This window comes from Camellia sinensis, chromosome 11, assembly GCF_055761805.1.
Source record: "Camellia sinensis isolate YWXY chromosome 11, ASM5576180v1, whole genome shotgun sequence".
Lineage (NCBI taxonomy): Eukaryota > Viridiplantae > Streptophyta > Magnoliopsida > Ericales > Theaceae > Camellia > Camellia sinensis.
This window is the reverse complement of record NC_138971.1, coordinates 154,985,022-154,994,314: the sequence shown is the minus strand read 5'-3', so window position 1 is coordinate 154,994,314 and position 9,293 is coordinate 154,985,022. Positions and strand designations below refer to the sequence as shown.

The 9,293-nt window shown below is 33.1% G+C and overlaps 1 protein-coding gene across 1 annotated transcript; it reads right to left on the bottom strand.

Moving 5' to 3' along the window:
• Positions 1-210: 210 nt before the first annotated feature.
• Positions 211-3,624, bottom strand: LOC114280951 (BOI-related E3 ubiquitin-protein ligase 1). Its single transcript, XM_028223360.2, has 4 exons — positions 1,850-3,624; positions 1,626-1,738; positions 1,185-1,513; positions 211-987 (listed from the first exon to the last, which is right to left on the bottom strand). Exons 1-4 carry the CDS (start codon positions 1,894-1,896, stop codon positions 463-465), a joined length of 1,014 nt encoding a protein of 337 aa, XP_028079161.2. The 5' UTR covers positions 1,897-3,624; the 3' UTR covers positions 211-462.
• Positions 3,625-9,293: the final 5,669 nt, after the last annotated feature.

The window sequence follows — 9,293 nt, the reverse complement described above, 5'->3', positions numbered from 1 at the left end:
GTGTGAAAGTAATTTTGCAAATTTTACCAAAAATAAAAGGTGATATATACAATGGTGCACTATCACACTTTCTATTCTCACACAAAAAATGAGTTTCTAATGATAAGCTAGCAAATTACATTGGCATTACCATTCATGCAAAAAATAAATATAATAAATTAATAAATTAGAAGTATAATAAGAACAATATAGGGGCAAGAAATCATCAAATAAAAGAATTTATGTATCAATTAAATTTATAAAAAAACAAAAACCAATGCCACCATCGTTGTGGCCATGTACATAATCCCCAAGAAACTACCCAAAAAAAAAAGAGAGAGAGAGAGAGAGAAGAGAAGAGAAGATTTTTATTAAACCAATATTGTTTTGATTTTGATTTTTATTTATTTTTTCATCAACTCCATTACCCTCTTGGCTAGTCCCACCTCATGACATTGGGCCTGAATTGGTGTTGGGCCCCTTTTAAGAAAGGAAGACCTCAATAGTGGACTCTCTGAAGGAGAGACAGAGAGGGCACGCTTGGGCCAGAGCACCACATTCTGAACATAGACAAAGGTGACGACACGGCAACACAACCACCGAGGCGACTCGCCGCCGACAAACCTTGCAACTCGGTCCACTCGTCTCCACCACTCGGTCCGGGTCAATGTACGCCGACTCGGCGTCCTCCGCCTCTCCTCCGCCGGAGCATCCCATCTCCTCTCCCCTCTCCTCTCCGCCGCCGCCGCCGCTCATTATGGCTTGCTGAAGCTGCTCCTGCAGCGCCGCAGCAGTGGCCTCCTGCGCCCTCGCCCGAGCCTGCCACGCCTGCGCCTCCGCGCTCAGCTGCGCCGCCCTAGCAGATAGCTCGGCGTTGCGCCGCGCCGCCTTCTCCACCTCCGCCTCCTTCTCCCTCAGCCTCCGAGCCACCGACTCCTCCGCCGCGCCGAGAAGCGCACGGTAGTGTGTCTGCCTCTTCTCTGCTAATGTGCGCCGCAGATGCTCTCCCTGATCACCACCCAAAATTAAAAATCATCATCGATTTATGGACACACTAATGCTGTTTTGGAGGATTTAAGTGAAATATAATTCACCTCTCTTTTTCATTTTACTTTTCAAATCCCTCTCCAAATCTCCCAACAAAAACATAGCATAAAAGATCGAAAAATTCGAAGAACCCATTTGCGGGAAAGCGAAATTAGTACCTGGGCTTGAAGGAATTGTTGGATTTCGTCTCTCTGTTGTCTGATTTGGGTTGCGAAATCTTCTGATAAGAGCGATGATAGAACAGAGGATTGAGGAGAGAGAGTTCTTTGTTGTTGTTGTGGTTGTGGTTGTAATTGTTGTTGTTGTTGATCTTCGAAAGCTAATCGGAGACCGGTGGAGACAACATTAGGGGATTGAATTTGATGGGTGTGAAGCTGAGTGAGGTCAATAAGCTGAGGGGATTGAGATTGGATAGAGAAGCAGGGATTGAAAGGCGATGTTGTTGCAGTGATTTCTCTTCCTCTCTTTCGTGGATTAGTACCACCCGCTGTGAAGAAAAACAATGTGGTGATCATCAATTTACACAACTGAAAATCAAATGAAGTTTTTCAATATAAATTACAATACTAATTGAAGTGAAACGAAGAAAATCAGCTCACCTCCATTGGCGAATATCATGTGGGATTGATCAAGAAATCCTCCTCCTCGTCCGCCTGGTTGTGGCTGCAACGAATAGTCATTTCCAAGTTGGTTCTTTCCCTCCTGTACGCTTCTGCACGATAGTAGCTTAATCATTGAATCAAACCCAATTACATATATATGTGCAGAGAGAGAGAGAGAGAGAATTTGTATGTGGAAGAAGGGCGAAGAGATGAATGCAAACCTGTTTAGGAGGAGAACATTTGATGGATATTGAGCTTGAACAGCCATTGATACAGATGATATTGATATGATAAATACAGATAGATAGATAGATAGATATATGGAGAACACAGAGAGAGAGATAGAGAGATGTAGATGGGTATGTATAGATAGAGATGATGAAGAATAAGAAAAGAAGAAGAAGAGAGGGGGGTTATGGAGAGAGAGAGAGAGAGAAAGAAATGAATGTATGTGGTGGGTCGCGTATGTGGGGGGGTGTAATTAACGCAAACACATAAAAGGCATGAAAGAGAAGAAGATGCCCCAACCCTTAGCGGACTCTTCAATGACACCACCCCCAAACCCCAAAAAAAATTAAAAATGAAAACACGGTAGAGAGACGAAGTTGGTTTTACAGAGAGAGAGAGAGAGAGTGGTGTGTGTTTACACAGAATCAAAAGTAATAAATGAATGAAATATTATATATATATATATATATATGTACATTTAGGTAATGTAATCTCCATCCTTTTTTTTTTCTCACTTTTGTTTTTGACCCTACTTTTTCTTTTTTGTTTGCCTGCCTTGGGTGGCTTGCTCTATGCTATCCTCTCTATTTATCTCTAATATCTATGCTTAGAAAGAGAGAGAGAGAGAGAATGTAAATGTAAATATAAATGTAGAGAGAGAAAGAGGGAGACGCGATTGAATCGAATCAGTCCAAGAGAGAGACACAGACACAAAGAAACCACACCACCACCTCCCCTTATTCTGTTCATCTCTCATCTTTCGCGTGGGTCTTTGGTGGACTCTAGCGTTTCTTGCCTCAAAGTCTCAACTACGTCTAAAAATAATAAATCTTTTTTTTAAAAATTTATTTATTCTAAATTCTTTAATTTTTTCTTGAAAAGTATGTGTATGTATATATATATATATAGAGAGAGAGAGAGAGAGAGAGTGAGTTGGGGGTTGGGGGTGATGGTGTTGCTGGGCGTGCAGGGGACCCTGCCGGTACCGCTGGGGTTGTTTGTAGATGGCCCTCCATGCCATGCGTCTCTCCCCAGTTTTGCCTCTCTTCTCTCTATATTATTCTCTCCACATCAAATCTGTTATCTTTCTTTTAGTACTTAAAAAAACAGCAATGATTGAAGGCCATAATTTTTATGGTTCAAATAGTTCGAAATTGTTAAAACGACATCGTTTTGAGTATAAAACAACTTTAAAATTACCAAAACGACGTCGTTTTGACAATTTTGAGCCATTTGAGTCACAAAAATTGTGACCCTCAAACATTTTCCTAAAAAAAAAATCTTTTGTGAGTCAGAATTCCCAATTATATACAAGAAAAATGTTATTAATGAAGGAAATTTGAATTATTTTGATTTAAACGAGCATTAGATATTGTTTCTTTAAATCTACTATGTTGATGAGGATAGATGATAATAAAATTTCAAAAAAAAAAAAAAAATGAGTACCAATATAAAATTAATCTTTTTTAGACTTTTATTTTTTGGTATTTTGGAATTTTTTTGTTAGTAAAGTTTACCTTTTTTTTAACTCGTAATAAATTTTACCCTTTATAAATATGATTTTACTTCTGAATGCGTAAAAAATTTCACTCCATAGTATATAATTAGTCTCAAAGTATAAGTAAGGATCTCATTCTCTTATATTAATAAACAAATGTTAACTATTAGTTCAAAAAAGAGATGGCTTAAAAATTTTAAAACCTTATCATTTTCCCATATAAATCCCTAACTAAAATCAAGCATTTTAATTGCATCCATTAACACATAAATCTCAACAATCCCATCCAAACAAGGCCTTACCTCAAATAGCAATTTGGCGAAGTGTGTAGAAATTTTACTTGGGTTTGAAGATTCAAAATCACTTTTAACAACTATACAATTCCTATTCTCATTCCTTATCTTAGAAAATAAAGAAAAGATCACAATACACTCCGACCTAATTGCATGGTTGTTGGTGGGGCTCTCTTTCTCTCCTCACAAAGTTAGTGTTTGATCAATTTTTTTAATTTTTTAATTTTATTTTAAAATTTTCTTTTATGACTATGTCAAAATGATTGATTTAGCCATTCTACCCTTTATTTAGGTTTCAAACAATGATTTGGAAAAAAAGAATTTCAAAATTTTGAACCGTGTTAATTGCCTCAAATGTTTCTAGGAGGACCCTTCTATGAACCATCATTATTTGTTGGCTGGCCACGAGAGTTTTTCCCAAGTAACAAACAACCTAAGAGGCTAGGAATTCCATCTTTCCCTCTTTCACACATGAGATCTTTTTTTACCTAGAAATCATATTTTCTTGTTTTTTTTTAATTTATTTATTATTATGTCAGTAACAGATTAATTTCATTAAACTACACCACTATAGTCCAACAATACGTATTTGAAAGTCCGATAACTATTGCAAAATAAATAAATAAATAAACTCATATTGAAAGAAAATAAAGCACTCAATATGTGTTAAAAACAACACATTCATGATGAAGAAAAATAATCAATTTTTATCTTTGATAAATAATTATCCAATAGAAAGTGTACGCTCTTAGCATAGTTGTTTCTCCTATGATCTTGCAAATGTAAGTGCAAATGAGTAACCAATTGAACTAACTCAATTGGTTTATATTTCTGTGTACGTAGGGTATGTTTGATTAGACGGACTGGATAATGGGAGATTAGAATCTATCGGACTTGATTTCTGTGACTGTGAATCTCCCGGACCATTTGGTTGGATTGAATATGTATCTTGTGTTTATTTTTTCATGAGATTAGATGTTTGGAAATGACTATTTTTAGTGAATCTAACATTTGGTTGAACAGACTGGGTAGGATAAATGAACAAAAGACTATTTTACCATTTTTCAATTATTTACTAAGTAATAGCAATATTAAACATATCTTAAATATTTTAATTATTTTTAGCTAGATTAAATAAAAATTTATTTTATTTTATTTTTTACACAATTAAATAAATTTATTTTTTTTAAATTAAATAAATAAAATATCAATAAAAATATTTGTTATTTTTTTAATTAAAATTTTAAATAAATTTGTTTTTAAAAATAATAATAATTAAACAATGAAATTAAATAAAACATCTATTAACATTTAAATAATGAAATTAAATAAAATGTAAACAAAATTTTAAAATAAAACATCAATAAAATATCTATAGAAAATTATTTTAAAAAATTAAATAAATAAAACATCAATAAAAAGTTAAATAAAATTATTTTATTTTTAAATTGAGACATTTAAATTTTATTAAATTTTACTAAATATAATACATAATTAAATAGTAGAGGGTCAAAATAGTCATTTTACCACCTAATCCTAACAGTAAATAGTACCCCAAAACTGTCCCACACCCCCCTGGGATAGTATAATCCCCCATGTGGGGGATAAAGAGTCCAGCGGGACCACATGTCCAGCGGATTAAAAAAAAAACAAATAATGGACTACTTACTCCTTCGAATAAGCAATCCGAATAGTGAATAATCCCTCCCATCCCCTCAAGCAAACACACCCTTAATTCACTTCTAGCTGCAAAGTAATGTTTCAAGATTCCTTTGTTCCAAAGTACTCATCACATTATACGATCGAGAATGCATTAATTGTTGGAGATTCGCTAATTAAATTTAAGTTTTTTCAAAACAAATTGTTTGGTTGTCTAATAACAAGAGACTATGTGCTTACATAGTCTAAAAAAGAAAAACATTAACAGAAACACCACAAAACATCATTAATAAAGCACAACCACATCTAACTCATGTGATAATTTCTGACACGAAAACAAAAAATTTTAGGCATAGAGAATTACTAGCTTGTTTGTCTTTGGAATTTTGACCTAGTTCACAGTGGGGATGGGACATCTACTTTTGGTTGGTCATGTAGTGGCAAAGATTAATTTGAAACCCACAATCTCTCCATCCTTGGCGCATTGTTTTGTTGAAACTAAAAGAATAAAAATAATGGTTGGTGGTGATAGATTAAAGAATAGATAAACATCATAGTCATGCTTTTACAAAAACAACCTAAACTAAGCTAGCTCTCTCCCAACTTGACAATTTTTGTATGGTTTTGCTTCAATCAATGTGTCCATTCTGCTCGCTTTCATTCATGATTCATGCCTTCTACTAATAGTCTTTTGCGTCTTAGCTTAATCATATTCATTTTTGTTTTGTTTTGTTTTCAAAATTTATTTTTAAAATTTTATTTTTTTAATTATCTTTTTACTAAATTAATTTTTAATATTTGAAAAAAGAATTGAATTTGAAAAGGAAATTGAATAGAATGATTAGTTTACGAAATGAAAATCTTAAAACAAAAATTAAAATATATGGAGTGCTATGTGGGTGGGAAGTAACTCACAAATCATGTACATAAATTTTTTTTTTTTTTTGGAGGAAGACCACATGTATATAAAAATTGCGAGATTGATTAAATTGCTAAAAGTGGCTTTGATCACGCATTAAATTAGTCTCTCAATTCAAAAAAAAAAAAAAAAAAAAAAAACTTATACCAAAACTCTAAACGAAATGGTTTTATTTATCTATTATATATATATATATTATAATGAATTAGAATGATAATGATGAAGATTAATTACTAATACAAACAAACTCTTAAAGAAGGAGATAAAAGTCCCAATAAATATATAGAGAATAATTTTTCTGATGTATCGAGAGTAGGGGTGCAACTCGGGCGGGCTCAACCCGAGCAACCCGAGCCCAGCCCGAGTTTTTTTAGGGCTTGGGCAACTATATCTTGCAATCTGGACGGGCTTGGGCAAAATTTTGATGCTCGAATTGCAATTCGGGCCGGGCTTGGGCAGAACCAATGGCCAACCCGAGCAACCCGAACCCGAATTGAATTTAATATATTATATAAATTATATAATATATATATAATTTAATAAATTATATAATATATATAAATTAAGTAAAAGAGTTAGTCTTAATTTTTATTTTTTATTTTATTTTTGGTTAGTCTTCTATTAAGTAAAAGAGTTAGTCTTAATTTTTATTTTTTATTTATTTTTTGTTAGTCTTCTACCATTAGATTAGCATCTTTTATGTCTACCCTTAGATCTACCTACAGGTTTCTGGACTCTGACAATTCGGGTAATTCGGGCAATTCGGGCAATTTGGGCTAACCCGAGCTCAAAATACAAAGCTCGGGCCGGGCTTGGGCGGCAATGCTCGGGTTCATGGTCGGGCTTGGGCGGGCTTGGGCACTGCCAAATACAATTCGGGTCGGGCTTGGGCAGACCCCCGACCCGACCGAACCCGCCCGAGTTGCACCCCTAATCGAGAGAAGAGAAATATAGAGAGAATAAGACCAGATGAGAATATATGAGTTCTAACCAATCTAACTAGTTCCATTGAAAAAATGACAAATTTAATTACAGTATAGCGAAGAGATAGAATAAATATTGGTTGCAACTTCCACACTATTTTATATGTTGTTTCCAATTAATTGGACAAATTAAATTTGTCAGGTGTAACATGTAATGACCTTTATCTCTCCCTTAGCTGGTTAAATGATTTTTTATTTAATCTCATTTAAAATTACATTTGATCGGTGATACCATATTACGAACGCCACTATGTTGATGATACAGAAGAGAGTAAGAAAAACACTTTTCGTTTAAGAAAAGGGTTCTTTCTCAATCAATTTATATTAAAAAAAAATAGGGTTAATTAATTTTTTTTTTGTTGTCAATTAATAAGAAAATATTTGTATTTACAATGACTTCAAATTGGACAATCAACTATTGAGATAGTTTAACACAAATTTGTGAGCTTAACACCAACCACCCCTATTATATCACACAAGAAGGAAGATCATAACGGGAAAAAACAAATAACTAAAAGGGCAAATTATCAAGAAATCTTCTTTGAAAAATATATAGTCTATTTAGTTCTATAACCTTTTGTTTTTACTCAAAAGTCCTATAACTTTTTTTTTCTTCTTCGCTATCTCTTTTGCTCTTTGTGATTTCCGGCGATTGTTGATGGGCAACCACATCTTGCTTCTTCTCTTTCTCTTCTGATATATAGTCACCGGCGATCGACGACTACCATTGACTGGGGTTCACAGGCAACCACCGACTGCCGACTCCTTACTTCACCCTCATCGACTGTGAAGAAGATATGTTTTCGACAAAGAAAATGAGTAAATCTACATCAGATCTAAATAGATCTACATCAGATCCGACTAGATCTAAATAAAAAATAGTTATTGGAGTACAATCCTCTCTCTATATCTACCTCTCTCCTTCAATCTATTAATTTTTCTACATTTTCTCTATTATACACTTCTCTTTTCTGTTTTAATAGAGAAAAATTTTAAGTTCTGAACAAGTTGTTTTCAAGTTTTAATTACAAATGTTGAAAATTGTAAAATTTTGTAGTTTCAATTTTTTGTTGGTGCTGGAATTAATCATGATTTAAAACTGTAAAATTTTACAATTTCATAACATTCTTTAAAACTGTAAAAAAATTTCATAACATTTTTTTTAGTTTTATTAATAAGGACAAATGCTTAATAGTTTTTCAGATTGATTAATAAGGATAAATGCTTAATAAATTTTTGCTTTGAAACTGTAATATTTTACAGTTTCAAAACTTACTTTTCAGTTTGATCAATATTGGAGATTATTTGATTAAACCCTATAAAAATTGAAAAATAACATGTTTTTTTTTCATTGTTGCTGTTTTTTGTTGTTATATTTTTTTTTAGTTTATCAATATTTAGCACATTTTGTTATGTTTTTTCGCTCTAATTTCTCCATTTATTTTTTTTCGGCAATATTCTGAATATTTTGATAAGTCTCCAATGATATTCTTAATGTCCAGAGAACATTTTGGACATTCCGGCGACTTCCATTAACGTTCATAACACTCTGGTGAACTTCTGGCGATACTCCGGCGACTTCTCGACGATACTCTGGCGACTTTCTGGTGATGTTAAACATTCCGGCGAGTCTCCGGTAACCATTTGACAAAAGTCTGACGGTAGTAGGATGTAACAGCGTCTGTAAATTAAAAAAAATAAAATAATTTTTTTTGGTAACAATTAAAAATATATAGGACTAATTGATGCAAGTATTTTGTTTTGGAATTAGATGAATTTTAAATTTTATATATAAGATTTATTGGTAAGTTCCCCTAACTTAAAAAAGACTAATAGGGGATAATCAATCCTTGTGAAGGCAAAGATTAATCCTACCTATTAGGGTTAAGTACACTTAATATTTCTGTACTTTCACTAAAATTCACTATGGCCCCTTATTATTTAATTGTGATAATCAATCGCTTAAATTTTAAAGTTAAGTTGTAATGTCACATTGTTGTTCATCTAGTGTTAATGCTATTGATGAAAATAGATATGTGAGCCATATGTGACAATTTTCTCACTTCATTAATATTATTATATTTT